General features: G+C 61.7%; 1 protein-coding gene across 2 annotated transcripts in view; it reads right to left on the bottom strand.

Moving 5' to 3' along the window:
• Positions 1-18,833: 18,833 nt before the first annotated feature.
• Positions 18,834-23,169, bottom strand: part of LOC140695396 (uncharacterized) — a 25,697-nt gene continuing 21,361 nt past the window's right edge. For both annotated transcript variants that reach the window (XM_072958091.1, XM_072958092.1), the window contains one exon: positions 18,834-19,566. In XM_072958091.1, the coding sequence (XP_072814192.1) occupies positions 19,022-19,566 (545 nt within the window). In that variant the 3' untranslated portion in view covers positions 18,834-19,021. The remainder of the gene's footprint in view (positions 19,567-23,169) is intronic.

The raw sequence follows: 23,169 nt of genomic DNA, 5'->3' as shown, positions 1-23,169 counted from the left end.
ACACTCCTGAGCCTCCCTTCTCCTGGGCCTGCACAATCCCTCATCTGCACACTCCTAGGCCTGCACACCCTTGGGCCTGCACACTCCTGGGCCTGCACACTCCTGTCTCTGCACACTCCGGGGACTGCACAGTCCTCGGTCTGTATACTCCTGGGCCTGTACACTCCTGGGCCTGCCGTGGCCTGGGCCTGCACACTCCTCAGCCTGCACACTCCTCTGTCTGCACACTCCTGGGCCTGCACACACCTGGGCAGGCACACTCCAGGGCCCTCTGACACCTGTGCCTGCACACTCTTGGGCCTGTCTTCTCCTGGGCCCGCATGAACCTGGGCCTCTTCACTGCTGGTCCTGCCCTCTCCTAAGCCTGCACACTCCTGGAACTGCACACTCATGGGCCTGCAGACTCCTGGACCTGCACAATCTTGAGCCTGCACCATCCTGGGCCTGTACGCTCCTGGGCCTGCACACTCCTGTGCCTGCCCTCTCTTGGCCCTGCACTCTCCTGTGCCTGCACACTCCTGGGCCTGCTCCCACCTATGCCTGCACCCTCCTAGGCCTGTTCCCACGTGTGCCGGCACACTCCTGGGACTGCACACTCCTGGGCCTGCACACTCCTGTGCCTGCCCTCTCTTGGCCCTGCACTCTCCTTGGCCTGCACACTCCTGGCCTGTTCCCTCCTGTGCCTGCACACTCCTGGGCCTGCTCCCACCTATGCCTGCACACTCCTAGGCCTGTTCCCACGTGTGCCGGCACACTCCTGGGACTGCACACTCCTGGGCCTGCCCTGGCCTGGGCCTGCACCCTCCTCTGTCTGCACACTCCTGGGACTGCACAGCCCTGAGCCTGTACACTCCTGGACCTGCACACTTCTGTCTCTGCACACTCTGGTGTCTGCACACTCCTGGGCCTGTACACTCCTAGGCCTGCCCTATCCTGGCCCTGGACACTCTTCTGTCTGCACACTCCTGGGGCTGCACACTCCTGGGCCTGCACACCCCTGGGCATGCCCTCTCCTGGGCCTGCAAACTCCTGGGCCTGCACACTCCTCTGTCTGCACACTCCGGGGCCTTCCCTCTCCTGGGCCTGCCCCCAGTTCGGCCGGCACTCTCCTGGAGCTGCACACTCCTGGGCCTGACCTATCGTACGCCTGCACAGTCCTGGATCTGCACACTTCTGGACCTGCTCCCTCCTGTGCCATCACCCTTCTGGAACTGCACATTGGGCGCCTGCACACTCCTGTGCCTGACACACCTGGGCCTGCACGCTCCTCGGCCTGCACACTCCTCTTGTCTGCACACTCCTCTTGTCTGCACACTCCTGGGCCTGTTCCGTCTTGTGTCTTCACACCTCTCGGCCTGCGCACTCCAGGGCCTGAACACACCTGGGCCTGCACCAACCTGGGCCTGTTCACTCCTGGGCCTGCCCTCTCCTTGGCCGGCACGAACCTGGGCCTAAACACCCCTGGGCCTGCCCTGGCCTGGGCCTGCACACTAATGGGGCTGCACACACCTAGGAATGCACCCACCTGGGCCTACACACTCTTCTGTCTGTACACTCCTGGGCCTGCACACTCCTGGGCATGCACACTCCTCTGTCTGCACACTCCTCGGCCTACACACTCCTAGGCCTGCACACTCCTGGGCCTGCTGACCCCTGTGTCTGCACACTCTTGGGCCTGCACACACCTGGACCTGTACCATCCTGGGCCTTCCCTGGACTGGGTCTTCCCTGGCCTGGGCCTGCACACTACTGGGCCCGCACACTTCTGCAACTGCACACTCATCGGCCTGCAAAGGCACGACCTGCACAATATTGGGCCTGAACACACATAGGCCTTTATCCTCCTGGATCTGCACACTCCTGGGCCTGCACACTGCTGGACCTGCACAGCACTGGGCCTAAACACACCTGGGCCTGCACACTCCTTCTCTGCACACTCCTATCTCTGCACACTCTGGTGTCTACACACTCCAGGGCCTGCACGAACCTAGGCCTGCTCCCTCCTGTGCCTGCATACTCCTGGGCCTGCTCCCACCTGTGCCTGCACACTCCTAGCCCTGTTCCCACCTGTGCTGGCACATTCCTGGGACTGCACACTTCTGTGCCTGCACACTTTTGGGCCTGCACACCCCTGGGCCTGCACACTCCTGGACCTGTACACTCCTGGGCCTTCCCTGGTCTGGGCATTCCCTGGCCTGGGCCTGCAAACTCCTGGGCCTATACACTCCTGGGCCTGCACACTCCTGTACCTGTACACACCTGGGCCTGCCCTGGCCTGGGACTGCACACTAATGGGGCTGCACACACCTAGGAATGCACCCCCCTGGGCCTGCACACTCCTCTGTCTGCACACTCCTGGGCCTGCATAACCCTGGATCTGCACACTCCTGGGCCTGCGCATCCCAGAGCATGCACAGATCTGGGCCTCTACACACCTGGGCCAGTACACACGTGTGCTTGCTCCCCCCCGTGTCTGCAAACTCCTGGGACTGCACATTCCTGGGTCTGCAACACCTTGGCTTGCACACTCATGGGCCTGTTCCGTCTTGTGTCTGCATACCTGTGGGCCTGCACACCCCAGGGCCTGCACACACCTGGGCCTGCACGAACGTGGGCCTCTTGAATCCTGGGCCTGCCCTTTCCTAGGCCTGCCCACACCTGTGCCTACACATTCCTGGGCCTGCACACTCCTGGACCTGTACACTCCTGGGCGTACCCTGGCATGCGCCTGCACACTAATGGGCCTGCACTCTCCAGGGACTGCACCCTCCTGGGCCTGCACACTCCTCTGTCTGCACACTCCTGGGCCTGCCCCAAATTGCCCTGCCCTCTCCTGTGACGGCCCTCACAAGTCCTGCACACTCCTAGGCCTGCACACTCGTGTACCTCCTCCCTCCTGTGCCTGCACACTCCTGGCCATGTACACTCATGGGCCTGCCCTCTGCATGGCGTGCACGGTCCTAGGACTCCCCATTCCTGCGCCTGGACACCCTTGGGCCTGCCCTCTCCTGGGCCTGCACACTCTGGGGCCTGCCCTCACCTGGTTCTGCACACTACTGGGACTGTACACCCCTGGACCTGTACACTGCTGTGCCTTCCCTGGTCTGGGCCTTCCCTGGCCTGGGCCTGAAAACTACTGGGCCTGAAAACTGCTGGAACTGCACACTCATTGGCCTGCAAACTCCAGGACCTGCACAATCTTGGGCTTGAACACACCTGGGCCTGTATACTCCTGGGCCTGCACACTCCTGTCTCTGCACACTGTGGTGTTTGCACACGCCTGGGCCTGCACGAACGTGGGCCTGTACACTCCTGGGCCTGCACACACCTGAGTCTGCACACTCCGGGGTCTGCACACCCCTCGGTCTGTATACTCCTGGGTTGTACACTCCTGGGCCTGACCTGGCCTGGGCCTGCACGCTCCTGGGCCTGCACACTCCTCTGTCTGCACACTTCTGGGCATGCACAACCCTAGACCCTACACTCCTGGGCCTGCGCATCCCAGAGCCTGAACACACCTGGGCCTCTATACTCCTGGGCCACTACTCTCATGTGCCTGCTCCGCCCCGTGTCTACACACTCCTGGCACTGCACAGTCCTGGACCTGCACACTCCTGGGCCTGCCCTGGCCTGGGCCTGCACCCTAATGGGCCTACACACACCTAGGAATGCACCCTCCTGGGCCTGCACACTCCTCTGTCTGCACACTCGTGGGCCTTCCCTGGTCTGGGCCTTCCCTGGCCTGGGCCTGCAAACTACTGGGCCTGCAAACTCCTGGAACTGCACACTCATTGGCCTGCACACTCCAGGACCTGCACAATCTTGGGCTTGAACACACCTAGGCCTGTATCCTCCTGGACCTGCACACTCCTGTCTTGCACACTCTGGTGTTTGCACACGCCTGGGCCTGCACGAACTTTGGCCTGTACACACCTGGGCCTGCACACTCCTGTATCTGCTCACTTCTGAGACTGCATACACCTGGGCCTGCAAACTCCTGGGCCTGTACACTCCTGGGCCTGAACACTCCTGGACCTGTACACTCCTGGGCATGCCCTGGCCTGGGCCTGCACACTAATGGTGCTACACCCACCTAGGAATGCACACTCATGGGCCTGCACACTCCTGGGCCTGCCGACTCCTGAGCCTGCATTCTCCTGGTCCTTTCCTCGCCTGGGCCACCACCTATTAGGCCCGCCCTCTCTTTGACGTGCACACGCTTGGGCCTGCTCACTCCTCTGTCTGCACACCCCTGCGCCTTGACACCCCTGGACCTGCACACTCCGGGGCCTGCGCATCCCATGGCCTGCACACACCTGGGCCTCTACACTCCTGGGCCAGTACAGTCATGTGCCTGTTCCGCCCCGTGTCTGCACACTCTTGGGACCGCACAGTCCTGGCTATGCACACTCCTTGGCCTGCAGACTCCTAGGCCTGTTCGACTTCTGTCTGCACACCTCTGGGCCTGCACACTACAGGGCCTGCACATACCTGGGCCTGCACGAACCTGGGCCTCTTCACTGCTGGTCCTGCCCTCTCCTAGGCCTGCACACTCCTGGAACTGTACACTCATGGGCCTGCACACTCCTGGACCTGAACAATCTTGAGCCTGCACAATCCTGGGCCTGTACGCTCCTGGGCCTGCACACTCCTGTGCCTGCCCTCTCTTGGCCCTGCACTCTCCTTGGCCTGCACACTCCTGGCCTGTTCCCTCCTGTGCCGGCACACTCCTGGGACTGCACACTCCTGGGCCTGCCCTGGCCTGGGCCTGCACCCTCCTCTGTCTGCACACTCCTGGGACTGCACAGCCCTGAGCCTGTACACTCCTGGACCTGCACACTTCTGTCTCTGCACACTCTGGTGTCTGCACACTCCTGGACATGCACACTCCTGGGCCTGTACACTCCTAGGCCTGCCTTATCCTGGCCCTGGACACTCTTCTGTCTGCACACTCCTGGGGCTGCACACTCTTGGGCCTGCACACTCCTGGACCTGTACAATCCTGGGCCTTCCCTGGTCTGGGTCTTCCCTGGCCTGGTCCTGCACACTAATGGGCCTGAACACTCCTGGTCCTGTACACACCTCGGCCTGCACCCTACTGGTCCTGCACACTCCTCTGTTTGCACACACATGGAACTGCACACCCCTTGGCCTGCACACTCCCAGACCTGCACAATCTTGAGCCTGCACAATCCTGGGCCTGTACACTCCTGGGCCTACACACCCCCAGGCCTGCACACTGCTGGGCCTGCACACTCCTGAGCCTCCCTTCTCCTGGGCCTGCACAATCCCTCATCTGCACACTCCTAGGCCTGCACACCCTTGGGCCTGCACACTCCTGGGCCTGCACACTCCTGTCTCTGCACACTCCGGGGACTGCACAGTCCTCGGTCTGTATACTCCTGGGCCTGTACACTCCTGGGCCTGCCGTGGCCTGGGCCTGCACACTCCTCAGCCTGCACACTCCTCTGTCTGCACACTCCTGGGCCTGCACACACCTGGGCAGGCACACTCCAGGGCCCTCTGACACCTGTGCCTGCACACTCTTGGGCCTGTCTTCTCCTGGGCCCGCATGAACCTGGGCCTCTTCACTGCTGGTCCTGCCCTCTCCTAAGCCTGCACACTCCTGGAACTGCACACTCATGGGCCTGCAGACTCCTGGACCTGCACAATCTTGAGCCTGCACCATCCTGGGCCTGTACGCTCCTGGGCCTGCACACTCCTGTGCCTGCCCTCTCTTGGCCCTGCACTCTCCTGTGCCTGCACACTCCTGGGCCTGCTCCCACCTATGCCTGCACCCTCCTAGGCCTGTTCCCACGTGTGCCGGCACACTCCTGGGACTGCACACTCCTGGGCCTGCACACTCCTGTGCCTGCCCTCTCTTGGCCCTGCACTCTCCTTGGCCTGCACACTCCTGGCCTGTTCCCTCCTGTGCCTGCACACTCCTGGGCCTGCTCCCACCTATGCCTGCACACTCCTAGGCCTGTTCCCACGTGTGCCGGCACACTCCTGGGACTGCACACTCCTGGGCCTGCCCTGGCCTGGGCCTGCACCCTCCTCTGTCTGCACACTCCTGGGACTGCACAGCCCTGAGCCTGTACACTCCTGGACCTGCACACTTCTGTCTCTGCACACTCTGGTGTCTGCACACTCCTGGGCCTGTACACTCCTAGGCCTGCCCTATCCTGGCCCTGGACACTCTTCTGTCTGCACACTCCTGGGGCTGCACACTCCTGGGCCTGCACACCCCTGGGCATGCCCTCTCCTGGGCCTGCAAACTCCTGGGCCTGCACACTCCTCTGTCTGCACACTCCGGGGCCTTCCCTCTCCTGGGCCTGCCCCCAGTTCGGCCGGCACTCTCCTGGAGCTGCACACTCCTGGGCCTGACCTATCGTACGCCTGCACAGTCCTGGATCTGCACACTTCTGGACCTGCTCCCTCCTGTGCCATCACCCTTCTGGAACTGCACATTGGGCGCCTGCACACTCCTGTGCCTGACACACCTGGGCCTGCACGCTCCTCGGCCTGCACACTCCTCTTGTCTGCACACTCCTCTTGTCTGCACACTCCTGGGCCTGTTCCGTCTTGTGTCTTCACACCTCTCGGCCTGCGCACTCCAGGGCCTGAACACACCTGGGCCTGCACGAACCTGGGCCTGTTCACTCCTGGGCCTGCCCTCTCCTTGGCCGGCACGAACCTGGGCCTAAACACCCCTGGGCCTGCCCTGGCCTGGGCCTGCACACTAATGGGGCTGCACACACCTAGGAATGCACCCACCTGGGCCTACACACTCTTCTGTCTGTACACTCCTGGGCCTGCACACTCCTGGGCATGCACACTCCTCTGTCTGCACACTCCTCGGCCTACACACTCCTAGGCCTGCACACTCCTGGGCCTGCTGACCCCTGTGTCTGCACACTCTTGGGCCTGCACACACCTGGACCTGTACCATCCTGGGCCTTCCCTGGACTGGGTCTTCCCTGGCCTGGGCCTGCACACTACTGGGCCCGCACACTTCTGCAACTGCACACTCATCGGCCTGCAAAGGCACGACCTGCACAATATTGGGCCTGAACACACATAGGCCTTTATCCTCCTGGATCTGCACACTCCTGGGCCTGCACACTGCTGGACCTGCACAGCACTGGGCCTAAACACACCTGGGCCTGCACACTCCTTCTCTGCACACTCCTATCTCTGCACACTCTGGTGTCTACACACTCCAGGGCCTGCACGAACCTAGGCCTGCTCCCTCCTGTGCCTGCATACTCCTGGGCCTGCTCCCACCTGTGCCTGCACACTCCTAGCCCTGTTCCCACCTGTGCTGGCACATTCCTGGGACTGCACACTTCTGTGCCTGCACACTTTTGGGCCTGCACACCCCTGGGCCTGCACACTCCTGGACCTGTACACTCCTGGGCCTTCCCTGGTCTGGGCATTCCCTGGCCTGGGCCTGCAAACTCCTGGGCCTATACACTCCTGGGCCTGCACACTCCTGTACCTGTACACACCTGGGCCTGCCCTGGCCTGGGACTGCACACTAATGGGGCTGCACACACCTAGGAATGCACCCCCCTGGGCCTGCACACTCCTCTGTCTGCACACTCCTGGGCCTGCATAACCCTGGATCTGCACACTCCTGGGCCTGCGCATCCCAGAGCATGCACAGATCTGGGCCTCTACACACCTGGGCCAGTACACACGTGTGCTTGCTCCCCCCCGTGTCTGCAAACTCCTGGGACTGCACATTCCTGGGTCTGCAACACCTTGGCTTGCACACTCATGGGCCTGTTCCGTCTTGTGTCTGCATACCTGTGGGCCTGCACACCCCAGGGCCTGCACACACCTGGGCCTGCACGAACGTGGGCCTCTTGAATCCTGGGCCTGCCCTTTCCTAGGCCTGCCCACACCTGTGCCTACACATTCCTGGGCCTGCACACTCCTGGACCTGTACACTCCTGGGCGTACCCTGGCATGCGCCTGCACACTAATGGGCCTGCACTCTCCAGGGACTGCACCCTCCTGGGCCTGCACACTCCTCTGTCTGCACACTCCTGGGCCTGCCCCAAATTGCCCTGCCCTCTCCTGTGACGGCCCTCACAAGTCCTGCACACTCCTAGGCCTGCACACTCGTGTACCTCCTCCCTCCTGTGCCTGCACACTCCTGGCCATGTACACTCATGGGCCTGCCCTCTGCATGGCGTGCACGGTCCTAGGACTCCCCATTCCTGCGCCTAGACACCCTAGGGCCTGCCCTCTCCTGGGCCTGCACACTCTGGGGCCTGCCCTCACCTGGTTCTGCACACTACTGGGACTGTACACCCCTGGACCTGTACACTGCTGTGCCTTCCCTGGTCTGAGTCTTCCCTGGCCTGGGCCTGAAAACTACTGGGCCTGAAAACTGTTGGAACTGCACACTCATTGGCCTGTAAACTCCAGGACCTGCACAACCTTGGGCTTGAACACACTTGGGCCTGTATACTCCTGGGCCTGCACACTCCTGTCTCTGCCCACTGTGGTGTTAGCACACGCCTGGGCCTGCAAGAACGTGGGCCTGTACTCTCCTGGGCCTGCACACACCTGACTTTGCACACTCCGGGTTCTGCACACTCCTCGGTCTGTATACTCCTGGGTTGTACACTCCTGGGCCTGACCTGGCCTGGGCCTGCACGCTCCTGGGCCTGCACACTCCTCTGTCTGCACACTTCTGGGCATGCACAACCCTAGACCCTACACTCCTGGGCCTGCGCATCCCAGAGCCTGAACACACCTGGGCCTCTATACTCCTGGGCCACTACTCTCATGTGCCTGCTCCGCCCCGTGTCTACACACTCCTGGCACTGCACAGTCCTGGACCTGCACACTCCTGGGCCTGCCCTGGCCTGGGCCTGCACACTAATGGGCCTACACACACCTAGGAATGCACCCTCCTGGGCCGGCACACTCCTCTGTCTGCACACTCGTGGGCCTTCCCTGGTCTGGGCCTTCCCTGGCCTGGGCCTGCAAACTACTGGGCCTGCAAACTCCTGGAACTGCACACTCATTGGCCTGCACACTCCAGGACCTGCACAATCTTGGGCTTGAACACACCTAGGCCTGTATACTCCTGGACCTGCACACTCCTGTCTTGCACACTCTGGTGTTTGCACACGCCTGGGGCTGCAGGAACCTGGGCCTGTACACACCTGGGCCTGCACACTCCTTTATCTGCTCACTCCTGAGACTGCATACACCTGGGCCTGCACATTCCTGTATCTGCTCACTCCTGAGACTGCATACTCCTGGGCCTGCAAACTCCTGGGCATGTACAATCCTGGGCCTGCACACTCCTGGACCTGTACACTCCTGGGCCTGCCCTGGCCTGGGCCTGCACACTAATGGGGCTGCACACACCTAGGAATGCACCCTCCTGGGCCTACACACTCCTCTGTGTGCACACTCCTGAGCCTGCACACCCCTGGGCCTGCACACTCCTCTGTCTGCACATTCCTCGGCCTACACACTCCTAGGCCTGCACACTCCAGGGCCTGCTGACTCCTGTGTCTGCACACTCTTGGGCCTGCACACTCCTGGACCTGTACAATCCTGGGCCTTCCCTGGTCTGGGTCTTCCCTGGCCTGGGCCTGCACACTACTGGGCCCGCACACTTCTGCAACTTCACACTCATCGGCCTGCACAGTCCACGACCTGCACAATATTGGGCCTGAACACAACTAGGCCTGTATCCTCCTGGATCTGCACACTCCTGGGCCTGCACACTCCTCTGTCTGCACACTCCTGGGCCTTCACACACCTGGACCCGCAGACTCCTGGGCCGGCGCATCCCAGAGCCTGCACACACCTGGGCCTCTACACTCCTGGGCCAGTACAGTCGTGTGCCTGTTCCGCCCCGTGTCTGCACACTCTTGGGACCGCACAGTCCTGGCTATGCACACTCCTTGGCCTGCAGACTCCTAGGCCTGTTCGACTTCTGTCTGCACACCTCTGGGCCTGCACACTACAGGGCCTGCACATACCTGGGCCTGCACGAACCTGGGCCTCTTCACTGCAGGTCCTGCCCTCTCCTAGGCCTGCACACTCCTGGAACTGCACACTCATGGGCCTGCCGTCTCCTGGGCCTGCACACCCCTGTCTCTGCACACTCCGGGGACTGCACACTCCTCGCTCTGTATACTCCTGGGCCTTTACACTCCTGGGCCTGCCGTGGCCTGGGCCTGCACGCTCCTGGGCCTGCACTCTCCTCTGTCTGCACACTCCTGGGCCTTCACACCCCTGGACCTGCACACTCCTGGGCCTGCGCATCCCAGAGCCTGCACACACTTTAGCCTCTACACTCCTGGGCCAGTACATTCGTGTGACTGCTCCGCCCCGTGTCTGCACACTCCTGGGACTGCACAGTCCTGGCTATGCACACTTCTTGGCCTGCAGACTCCTGGGGTTGTTCGACTTGTGTCTGCACACCTCTGGGCCTGCACACTCCAGGACCTGCAAATCCTGGGCCTGCACACAACTGGGCCTGCACACTACTGGGACTCCACACTATCTGTCTGCACTCTCCTGGGCCTGCACACACCTGGGCCAGCACACTCCAGGGCCTGCTGACTCCTGTGTCTGCACACTCTTGGGCCTGCCTTCTCCTGGGCCCGCACAATCCCTCGTCTGCACACTCCTGGGCCGCACGCTCCTGGGCTTTTCCTCACCTGGGCCTGCCCCCAGTTCGGCCCGCCCTCTCCTGGACCTGCACACTCTTGGGCCTGCACACTCCTCGGCCTGCCCTCTCCTGGGCCTGCACTCTCCTTGGCCTGCACACTCCTGGGCTTGCACACTCCTGGACCTGCACACTACTGGGCCTGCTGAATCCTGTGTCTGCCCACTCCTGCGTCTGCACACTCGTGTGCCTCCTCCCTCCTGTGCCTGAACACTCCTAGGCATGCACACACCTGGGCCTGCCCTCTCTTGGCCCTGCACTCTCCTTGGCCTGCACACTCCTGGCCTGTTCCCTCCTGCGCCTGAACACCCTTAGGCCTCCCCTACCTGGTTCTGCACACTCCTGGGTTGCACACTCCTGGGCCTGCTCCCACCTATGCCTGCACACTCCTAGGCCTGTTGCCACGTGTGCCGGCACACTCCTGGGACTGCACACTCCTGGGCCTGCCATGGCCTGGGCCTGCACCCTCCACTCTCTGCACACTCCTGGGACTGCTCAGGCCTGAGCCTGTACACTCCTGGGCCTGCACACTTCTGTCTCTGCACACTCTGGTGTCTGCACACTCCTGGACATGCACACTCCTGGGCCTGTACACTCCTAGGCCTGCCCTGGCCTGGGCCTGCACCCTACTGAGCCTGCACACTCCTCTGTATGCACACTCCTGGGCCTGCACACTACTGGGCCTGCACACTCCTGGGCCTCCTCCCACCTATGCCTGCACACTCCTAGGCCTGTTCCCACCTGTGCCAGCAATCTCCTGGGCCTACACACTCCTGCACCTGCACAGTCCTGTGTCTGCACAACCCTGGGCAAGCACACTCTGGGCCTGCACACCCCTGGCCATGCCCTATCCCGGGCCAGCCCCCACTTCGCCCGACCCTCTCATGGACCTGCACACTCCAGGGTCTGCTCACATCTGTCCCTGCACACTCCTGGGCCGGCCCTCTCCAGTGTCTCCACACTCCTGGGCCCGCACACTCCTGGGCCTGCATACTCCTGGACCTGCCCTGTCCCTGGCACCAGCCTCCTTCACCCCAACGGTGCCACTCACACGGCTGTGGCGTCTAGCCAGGAGCCCCCAACCGAAACCCCTCCCGAGGGACCCCCTTGCCGGTCCCCAGGGAAGCAGCGGGGCTCCTCTTACCTGCGAGGCGGAGACGTAGTCCAGCTGCAGCCTGACGTCCAGCTGCCGGGCGTGCAGGGCCAGCGTGCATGAGGACAGCAGGATGGCCGTGATCGGCTGGAAGCTGCCCCCGGAGCCACTACCGCCCCTTGGGGAAGAGGAGGAGGAAAATCCACGTCAGTGCCAAGAACACAGGACCCGTCCACAGAGGGCCCCTCAGGTGTGACAACCCCAGAGGCGCCCGCAGCCGACCTGGGCTGAGAGCCACTTCTCTCGCGGAAGCTCAAGGACCTATGCTGAGCCTCCCTCTCCCTCCCTAAAGAGGGAAAACCCAGAGGTTTTCTAACTTTGCACTCACTGTCCATGTATCAGCCATGTCTAGTTTACCTCCCCAGCACGGCAGACCCCCTCCCTGCCTTCCCCACCCCCTGCAGGCGGCTCTCGGGGGCTGGGGGGGGCGCCCTTCCTCCCTGAGGCCAGCCCTGCTGGGGCAGCAGGTGTAATAGAAAAGACCAGATCTGACTGCCTATTAGATCTGTTCTTTTTCCTTTAACCCTCTGCTGTTTTCCAGGCTGTCTTACCAGCTCTGCACCTTTTGGAAATCAATGTTGCCTTCAGCCTGAAATTGACAGAAGAGCCTGTTCTCAAGGCTCTCAGCCTTCAGGATAAAACCTCTTTTGCTCTCCCATACACACAAGCAGCTGCAGAACAGAAAGTAACATTTGTTTTGTTAGAGGTTTTACAGGGGCCCCATGAGCTGACCCACAACTGCAAAAACAAAGAATTCCTGCACCAAGGACTTTGCACCAACCACCCACAACCCCTCTCCTTTTTAGCGTAAAAGGAGCCTGAATTCTCACTCGGAGAAGGTGGCTCTCCAGGACATTAGCCTGCCATCTTCTCGGTCAGCTGGCTTTCCAAATCAACTCACTATTCTTTACCCCGACACCGCGTCTCCCGATTTCTTGGCCTGTCGTGCGACTTGCGGAATGAGTGTGGACTTGGAAACACAGGGAAGGAAAGCCAAGTCAGGACTCTCACCCTCTGCCTCTGCTCAGAATACCACCAACGGGTTGCTGGGACAGTGGACGGAAAACTGAGGCTGCAACACGACCATGAGCACTGGGCCTGGGTGGGAGAGATGGCGGGTGCTGTCCGAAGCGCACCCGGCCTCCTTCCGAGTCACATCACACCCACGTCCCCAGACCCAGGGAGGCCTGGAGCCCCACACAGCAGAGCGCCTCCAAACCTGCAGATGCCCAGTGACCGGTCCACTGTGCACCCTCTGGCGCCCTCCTCCCCGCTCCTCCTCCTTCTGCCCCGCTGGCTCAGCCCTGGTCCCACCACATCCTCACCCAGGGCCAGCACTGCTGCAGGAACACCCTCGGCAGGCTGCCCAGCCTCACGCCCTCAGGTCCGCACACCTGGTTGGTGCAGCTCTGCCCCTTTCCAGCCCTCACCACCGACTCTCCAACCGCCTGCTCTCCCGCCCTCCGCCCCCAGTCCTACAGAGCGCCTCCTCTGGTCACGGCATCCTGCCCTCCAGGGTCGACAGGGCCTGCACAATCCTGGGCCTGCACACAACTGGGCCTGCACACTCCTGGACCTGCGCACTCCTGGACCTACGCACACCTGGGCCTGCAGGAACCTGGGCCTGTACACTCCCGGGCCCGTTCCGTATTGTATCTGCACACTTCTGGGCCTGCACGCTCCTGGACCTGCGCACACCTGGGCCTGCACGAACTTTGGCCTGTACACTCCTGTATCTGCTCACTCTTGTGACTGCATACTCCTGGGCCTGTACAACCCTGGGCCTTCTCTCTCCTGGGCCTGCCCCAGTTCGGCCGGCACTCTCCTGGAGCTGCACACTCCTGGGCCTGACCTATCGTACGCCTGCACAGTCCTGGATCTGCACACTTCTGGACCTGCTCCCTCCTGTGCCATCACCCTTCTGGGACTGCACACTTGTGCGCCTGCACACCCCTGTGCCTGACACACCTGGGCCTGCACGCTCCTCGGCCTGCACACTCCTCTTGTCTGCACACTCCTGGGCCTCACCTATCCTACGCCTGCACAGTCCTGGATCTGCACACTTCTGGGCCTGCTCCCTCCTGTGCCATCACACTTCTGGGACTGCACACTTGTGCGCCTGCACACTCCTGTGCCTGACACACCTGGGCCTGTACGCTCCTGGGCCTGTACACTCCTGGGCCAGCCCTGGCCTGGGCCTGAATACTAATGGGCCTGCACACTCCTGGGACTGTACCCTCCTGGGCCAGCACACTCCTCTGTCTGCACACTCCTGGGCCTGCACAACCCAGAGCCTGCACACACCTGGGCTGAACACTCCTGTGCCAGTACACTCGTGTGCCTGCTCCCTCCCGTGTCTGCACATTCCTGGGCCTGTACAGTCCTGGGTCTGCACACTCTTTGGCCTGCACACTCCTTGGCCTGTTCCGTATTGTGTCTGCACACTACTGGGTCGGCACACCCTAGAGCCTGCACACTCCTGGGCATGCCCTCTCCTGGGCCTGCACTCTCTTCGGCCTGAACACTCCTAAGCTTGCACACTCCTGGACTTGTACACTCCTGGGCCTGCCCTGGCCTGGGCCTGCACACTAATAGGCCTGACACTCCTGGGAATGCACACTCCTGGGCCTGCACACTCCTCTGTCTGCACACTCCTGGGCCTGCCCCATTTGGCCCTGCCCTCTCCTGTGACGGCCCTCACCTGTCCTGCACACACCTGGGCCTGAACACTACAGGCCCTGCACACATCTGGCCCTCTACACTCCTGGGCCTGCCTTCTACTGGGACCGAACAATCCCTCGTCTGCACACTCCTGGGCCTGCACGCTCCTGGGCCTTTCCGTGCCTGGGCCTGCCCCCAATTCGGCTGGCCCTCTCCTGGACCTGCACACTCTTCGGCCTGCACACTCCTGGGACTGCACTCTCCTTGGCCTGCACACTCTTGGGCCTTCTCCCTCCTGTGCCTGCACACTCATAGGCCTGTTCCAACCTGTGCCGGCACACCTCTGGGTCTGCACACTACTGTGATGCATACTCCTGGGCCTGCACACTCCTGGACTTGTACACTCCTGGGCCTGCCCACTAATGGGCCTGCACACTCCTGGAAATGTACCATCCTGGGCCTGCACACTCCTCTGTCTGCACACTCCTAGGCCTGCACACTCCTGGGCCTGCACATCCCAGAGCCTGCACACACCTGGGCCTCTACACTCCTGGGCCAGTACACTCGAGTACCTGCTCTACCCCGTGTTTGCACACCCCTGAGACTGCACAGTCCCAGGTCTGCACACTCTTTGGCCTGCACACTCCTAGGCCTGTTCCGTCTTGTGTCTGCAGACCTCTGGGGCTGCACACTCCAGGGCCTACACACACCTGGGCCTGCACGAATCTGGGCCTGTTCACTCCTGGGCCTGCACACTCCTGTCTCTGCACACTCCTGGCCTTGGATACTCCTGGGACAGTACACTCCTGGGACTGACCTGCCCTGGGCCTGCACTCTCCTGGCCCTGGACAAGCTTCTGTCTGCACACAACTGGGGCTGCACACTCCTGGGCCTGCCCTCTCCTGGGCCTACACTCTCCTTGGCCTGCACACTCCTGGGCCTGCTCCCTCCTGTGCCGGCACACTCCTGGGCCTACTCCCACTTGTGCCTGCACACTCCTAGGCCTGTTCCCACCTGTGCCAGCACACTCCTGGGACTACACACTCCTATGTCTGCACACCCCTGGGCCTGCACACTCCTGGACCTGTACACTCTTGGGCCTGCACAATAATGGGCCTGCACACTCCTGGAAATGCACCCTCCTGGGCCTGCACACTCCTCTGTCTGCACACTACTAGGCCTGCACACTCCAGGGCCTGCTGACTTCTGTGTCTGCACACTCTTGGGCCTGCCTTCTCCTGGGCCCGCACAATCCCTCGTCTGCACACTCCTGGGCCTGTACGTTCCTGGGCCTTTCCTCGCCTGGGCCGCCCCCAATTAGACCCGCCCTCTCCTTGACCTGCACACTCCTGGGCCTGCACACTCCTGGGCCTGCACACTCCTGGGCATGCCCTCTCTTCGGCCTGTACACTCCTGGACCTGCACACTCCTGGACTTGTACACACCTGGGCCTGCCCTGGCCTGGGCCTGCACACTAATGGGCCTGAACACTCCTGTGCCTGCACACTCCTGGGCCTTTCCTTGCCTGCACCTGCCCCCAATTTGGCAGAACCCGGTCCCAGTATCCATCCAACCTGCAGGGGACTGTGTGGGAATCACACAAGGATGTGTGACCAGAAGGCAAAAAAAAAGCAGGGAGCCACTGTGGGGCAGCGCACCCTAGAGGCCTAGATGGGGCACTGGGCCTGAATCTGACATGACAGAACGACCTAGGAGGTCGCATGCCAGAATGGACGATATCAGAGTTGTGTTTAATTTCAACCCGCCGACAGGGAGCTGGGAAGCAGGCGGCAAGGAGGGTGACTTTCCCCAGATCCCAGGGCAGACCCCGGCCTGTGTGGGGTGTGCCCTGCTCCCCACAAGCCCTCTGTGGGGCCCTTCCTTTGCTGAGTCTGTGCATGAGCTCCCTGTGATGCCAGCCCGCAGAGGTGACAGGTGCAGTAGGTGTTTGTGGTTCTAGAGACATGATGGCTTTCCTAGGAAGCAGGGTCCTGAATGATCCCCACTGGGCCAATGGGGGATTGGGGAGACCCTGAGAAGCAGGTGGCTTGTCCAGGGTGACAGCACTGCTGGCGGGGGAGCCGGGTCTGAACCCAGCTGTGTCGTCAGAGCTGTGACCCTGGCTGCATCCAGGCCTCCCCAGGGCAATAGGAGGGGCCGAGTTGGTGTCACTGGGTGGACATGGCATGGGGTGGGAAGTGAGCCATCAGCAGCCCAGAGAGGCCCTTGGGGAGCTTTGTGTAAGGAGGAAGCTTGGGGAAGGGGACCCCAGGAAGTGACCTCACTTCCCTGGCAACAGAGCCCAACAGAACTTGGGACCCAGGTCACCAGGCACCCGCTGTGTAGAGAAGGACACTTCTCAACTGACTTGGCTGGTGAACTCAGCTCAGCTCAGACATGTTTTGTTGCATCCCAAGATCCCGAGGTCGCGGCCCCCGGAAAGCCCGCAGCAACGGCCTTTGCCAACAGTGCCGACAGTGGGTCGGGTCTCACCCCAGGCGCCTCTGGCCTTTTGGCCAGAGGGACCGAAAGGTAACACAGGGAGGCCCAGGACAGGCCCGCCCAGGCCGGGTCACCACTCAGACCCCACCCGGGTGGCCCCACGGCCCCTTCCTGACTGGTGGCGGTGGGGCAGTCATGTTGGGGGGGGGTCCTGCCTCAAGCAAGAGCAGGCTGAGGAAGGGTCAGAGGCCTGGGGGGCCGATCACGTCCCCAGCCTGGGTCCAAGTGGGCTGGCTGGGATGTGGAGAACCGGGGCAGGGCCCTGCTGCCCGAGGTGGCGCCCATGCCCTAGGGTGTGTCTCTTGCCTCCCGGGTGACTGAGATGACCAAGGTCCCAGTCTGATCTGGCAGCAGAGGGTCGAGTGGGGCAGAAGCAGGAGTGGTCCTGGCCGGGCAGGGCTCTGAGACCTCCGGACCGGGCCGGCTGCCGGTCACTGTCATTGCAGAGCCAGACACCGCAGGATCCGGGGAACCAGGACACTCATGCCACCTCTCCAAGTGAGGGGCTGGTGTGCCACACTGTGGAAGGCCAGCACAGGCTCCAGAAGAGTCTGGGTATGAAGGGCTCCCCACCACCACGGCCTCCTGCCCAGACATCGCCCAGGTCTCTCCCCAGGATCTTGCCCAGGGCTGAGGGGCAGCTCAGCACCCCCGGCTCTGACCTGGAGCACCGTGCCCACCTCCTGGGGATTCAGGTAGAGGACCAGGAGCCCCCCGAAGCAGAGCCCAAAGGTGAGAAGGGCGGGGCCGGTGTGGGTGTGTAGGTGAGGGAGGGCAGAGGGCTGGGCCACACAGGGAGGCATCCCCAAAGTCTGTAGTTGGGACCAGAGCAAAGACTGGCCTCAGACCACCTGTCTGGAAGAATTCAGTCACAGAACAAGTGCCTGTGGGCACTTGCTCAGTGGGAGCTGCCTGCAAAGCTCTGGGAAGATTTCTGTCCTTGAAAAGGCACGTGGAAAGGGAGGCATGTGGGTACATTTTTCCAGGTTGTGCCTGAGCAGAACCACTAGACTTAAAGCTCTCTCCACGTCCAACAGTTACAGGTCCAGAGCAGGCAGAGGCAGGGGAAGATGCCAGAAAACAAAAACAGGACCACCAGGGTCCAGCACGAGACCGCGAACACCCTCCAGCTGCTCCTGCTGAACATGAAGATCCTGCTGCTCCAGCTGCATATGAAGAGCCTGCCGCTCCTGCTGATCTTGCCACTCCCGAAGAGCCTGCAGCTCCTACTGATCTTGCCGCTCCTGAACAGCCTGCAGCTCCTGAAGCGCCTGCCATTCCTGCTGATCTAGCTGCTCCTGAAGAGCCTGCTGCTCCTGCTCATCTAGCCGCTCCTGAACAGCCTGCAGCTCCTGAAAAGCCTGCAGCTCCTGAAGAGCCCGCCACTCCTGAAGAACCTGCCGCTCCTGCTGATCTAGCCGCTCCTGAAGAGCCCGCCATTCCTGCTGATCAAGCCGCTCCTGAAGAGCCTGCCGCTTCTGCTGATCTAGCCGCTCCTGAAGAGCCTGCCGCTCCTGAAGAGCCCGCCGATCCTGAAGAGCCTGCTGTTCCTGCTGATCTAGCCGCTCCTGAAGCGCCTGCCATTCCTGCTGATCTAGCCACTCCTGAAGAGCCCGCTGCTCCTGCTAATCTAGCCGCTCCTGAACAGCCTGCAGCTCCTGAAGAGCCTGCCGCTCCTGCTGATCTTGCCACTCCTGAAGAGCCTGCCGCTCCTGCTGCTCTAGCCGCTCCTGAAGAGCCCGCCACTCCTGAAGAACCTGCCGCTCCTGCTGATCTAGCCGCTCCTGAAGAGCCTGCCGCTCCTGCTGATCTTGCCACTCCTGAAGACCCTGCAGCTCCTGCTGATCTTGCCACTCCTGAAGAGCCTGCAGCTCCTGCTGATCTTGCCGCTCCTGAAGAGCCCGCTACTCCTGAAGAGCCCGCCGCTCCTGCTGATCTTGCCACTCCTGAAGAGCCTGCAGCTCCTACTGATCTTGCCGCTCCTGAACAGCCTGCAGCTACTGAAGAGCCCGACGCTCCTGAAGAACCTGCCGCTCCTGCAGATCTAGCCGCTCCTGAAGAGCCCGCCATTCCTGCTGATCTAGCCGCTCCTGAAGCGCCTGCCGCTCCTGCTGATCTAGCCACTCCAGAAGAGCCCGCTGCTCCTGATCATCTAGCCGCTCCAGAACAGCCTGCAGCTCTTGAAAAGCCTGCAGCTCCTGAAGAGCCTGCCGCTCCTGCTGCTCTAGCCGCTCCTGAAGAGCCCGCTGCTCCTGCTGATCTAGCCGCTCCTGAAGAGCCCGCCGCTCCTGAAGAGCCCGCCGGTCCTGCTGATCTAGCCGCTCCTGAAGAGCCTGAAGCTCCTGAAGAGCCTGCCGCTCCTGCTGATCTTGCCACCCCTGAAGAGCCTGCAGCTCCTGCTGATCTTGCCGCTCCTGAAGAGCCCGCCGCTCCTGAAGAACCTGCCGTTCCTGCTGATCTAGCCGCTCCTGAAGAGCCTGCCGCTCCTGCTGATCTTGCTGCTCCTGAAAAGCCTGCAGATCCTGCACCTGCACCTGCGCCGCTGGGCAGTGGAGAACCATTTCGGGCATCATCACCCCTTAGGGCTGAGCCCCCTCTGCCCCCTCCTACACCTTCTCCAAAATCCCAACATGTATCCCCTCCCCTACCCGAAGTTGACTTCCCTACCCCTGAATTTGCTTTTGTTTTCTTCTTCTTTAGTTTAGTTTATTTGTTTTACATCATTTATGGCATTCTATAATTTTCCATTTCCCACTTCCTTTAATAAAATACAGATTTTTTCCCTTTTAAACTGCATTTCAGGAACATTAAGTGCATTCCCATGCTGTCCGACCATCACTACCATGTAGTTTTATGCTATTTATGCCCGTGAAGTACATCCCACCACGGCCTCAAACCCCTCATCTGAGGACGGACTGATGCCTGAAATGGTGGGAGATGACAGGTGTGGGCACGTTGCTGGGATCAGAGTTGATCCCAGGGAACCCACTGTATTGATGGGCAGCAGGTTCAGTGTCCAGGTGCTCTGTTCCGGGGAGGGCGGCTAGAGATGTGCAGAGTCCCCTCCCAGCGGTCCCCGTGCCTGTGTTGGGAACTGACCATCAAGGGGGGCCTGGTGAATGAACCGGACGCTAGAAAGGGACACCCCTAACTCCCCCAATTTGGAAGGCGGGGCTCCTTCTCCCTGCTGAGTGATGTGGCAACTGAGAATATCACACCCCCCACGCCCTAGCAGAAACTTCTCCTCTCACAGAGCCCACCCTCCCATGGGTCCCACTTTCCCCTGAACCCAGAGGCAGAGCCCCTCTGCCAGACAAGGGATGGGTAGGAGGGGTGGCTGCAACCTTACGGGAGTGGGCGTGCACCGTGCTTGACCCCTGAGCTCCCAGCTGTGCAGCAGAGGCCCAGGGAGGACTTGCCAGGGAGGGCCGCAGGGCAGGGGCAGGGCTGAGTTCTGCATGAATCCTGACTATGCGGGGGCCGAGGGACCTGGTTTTGAGCCACGTCCTGGGTCTGGGCACGATGCCTTGTGATCCCACAAGGGAGACCTCTCTGCTCTCATTGTTCAGATGGGAAGACTTGAGCCTGCCCACCTGAAGCGACGCCCTGCTTCCCCAATTGGGGAGGAGGCTGAGTTGGACTGGGCCCCACAATCTTCAAGGAAGATTGCTCTCCCCAAGGTTGGCTCTCTGGGTATAAACCTGGGCAAGGGAGTCCTGACTACCCCCTGCGCCTGCTCTGTGCTGGTAACCTCAGTACACAGAAGCCTTGAGTCTCAGTCCACCCAGGAACCAAACGTTCACCCGCCTACAGCAGAGACAACTGAGGCTCAAAGAGGAAGGTCTGCCCTGGAGATGGTGTGGAGGCCCAAGTCTCAGAAGACAGGTGAAGCCAGGGTCTCAAGGATACTGCACAAACAGGACTTCACTCTGAACTGGGAATGTTGTGGAAAGACCCTGGGGGCCAGGGTGGAGGAGATGGGAAGCAGACCAGAGCCCGGGGGAAGGCAGGGAGCCCCAGGAATGCCTCCATGCCCTCGGCACAGGGCAGGGGAGCAGCTCTGAAGATATGACAGCCGAGGCTGCCCAGGGGGCCTTCATCACTACCACTTTGCTCGGATGACCTCAACAGCCCCATGACCACACCCATTTGACAGATGCAGACAGACACCAAGTTAGCCACCAGGCTGACAAGGAGAGGAGCTGGGATCAAATCCAGGATCAGATTCCAAGTGCTCCGCTCGCTGGCCCCAGACTAAGCCTGCCTGCCAAAACCGACCCCAGGGCCTCCCGCCTGGCACTCTATATATACCTCAGTGGGCTCCCCTGCTGAGCCATCCCATCCCATCCCATCACACTGAGACAAAAGCACAGAGGCCTGGGGTCCAGGAGACAGGACTGGTAGCAGGGCCAGGGTGGGCACGTTCTGCCCACCCCCCTTTGCTGCCCCAGCCCAGGTGTCAAGTGGAAGCCTGACTGACGTGGAAACTGGCAGTGGGTGGGAGAGACAGGATGCCCCTTAGTTTCCCTGGCAACTGCTGCAGAACCGAGTCTTTCAGGATAAATTCAAGTTAGGCCTCAGCTGCTGAAACACCCATTATTTCAAGGCTGGTTACCTTGGTGACCCAGGTGGTGAGGACGTGGTGGGAGGAGGGGGTGGAGAGGCCAGGCAGGGGGCCACCGGCTCAGAGGACAGGCTGACCCTCAGACCTAGACATGACCCTGGTCACACACTGAGCCTTGAATTTCATCACAGACTGACCTCGGGTCCTGACACAGGGTGCCTGGCCCTTATCACAGACGAGCCCTGTTCCTGGTCCCAGACCGCCACCTGAGCTTGGCCGCGCAACCACCACGGAGGGACACTCAGCGAGTGGTGACTGCTACTTCTGTTATCATTGCTGTGCCGTTAACGTGCGTCCCACTCACAGCTGACACCTAACGAATGTCATTCAGACTAGCGTAACCGCAATGGGGGACTGTTCGCAAGGACTCCTGGGGCCCACAGTGCTCGGCAGAGGCTCGCAGGACCCCCTCTGCTGGGTGGCCACAGGGCTCCTGGGCTGGGTGGGCTGTGAGGGGGCAGCAGAGGAGTGGGCAAGGCTGGGGGGTGGGCTGCCCCTCCAGGCCCAGAAGGAAGCAGCCATTCTCCCCCGGCTCAACGCCCCCTCTGTCTGGAAGCCTCACTTTCATCTCATTACCTGATAAACTGAGCAAATGTACGGCAGCCAGGCAGCCTTGGCCACCCAGGAGACAGGGCACACGGTCAGGGGGCTCCCAGCCTCCTTCCCACCCTGGCGCCCCAGCCTGCAGGCTATGGCCTCTCTGGCCCACGGGGCCTCAGTCGGCCGGGATGAGGGCCCTGGGAGAGGCCCGCATCCTGCTAGGCCTTCCTGCTTCCTGGGCAGAGCTCTCCCCAGCCCAGCAGGTGAGGCAGCAGAGGCAGTGGGTCCGCCCCTGTCCATTCCTGCCCTGTCCTCGCCCACCAGGCCGGTTCCCCAGGCATCCAGGCCGTACTCCACGACCTGTGAAGTTAGGGCGTGTCCTGGGGCATGGAGTTCCTCCTCAGCCCAGTACATGGATGTGCAAATGAGGACCACAGGGGACAGGACAGCTCTCTGAATTCCCCCACCCAGTCCCCAGTCCCCTCCACCCTAGCCCCCATGGGTCCTGACTTGGGCCATCTGTCCAGAGGCAGGCAAACGCAGAGAAGACTACCATGAGAGGGAGAGGGATACAGAGCTAAGAGGCCAGGAGAGCAGGAGAGCAGCTGCAGAGGTGCAGCCAGGCAGGGACAGAGGTGGAGGACAGGGGACAGTTGCTCAGGCCCAACAAACACTTCCCACTTGAGCCTGCACATTCCTGGGCCTGCACACTGCTGGGCCTGCACAAACCTGGGCCTGCACGAACCTGGGACTCTTGACAGCCGTGCCTGCCCTCTCCTAGGCATTCACACTCCTGGAACTGCACACTCATTGGCCTGCACCCACCTGGAGCTGCACAATCATGAGCCTGCACATACTTGGGCCTGCACCCTGCTGGGCCTGCACATTTCTGGGCCTGCCTTCTCCTGGGCCCGCACAATCCCTCATCTGCACACTCCTGGGCCTGGACATTCCTGGGCCTGCAGAGTACTGGGCCTGTAT

The sequence above is a fragment of the Vicugna pacos genome, unplaced genomic scaffold (genome assembly GCF_048564905.1).
Source record: "Vicugna pacos unplaced genomic scaffold, VicPac4 scaffold_203, whole genome shotgun sequence".
Classification (NCBI taxonomy): domain Eukaryota; kingdom Metazoa; phylum Chordata; class Mammalia; order Artiodactyla; family Camelidae; genus Vicugna; species Vicugna pacos.
This window is presented reverse-complemented; position numbering and strand designations above follow the sequence as displayed.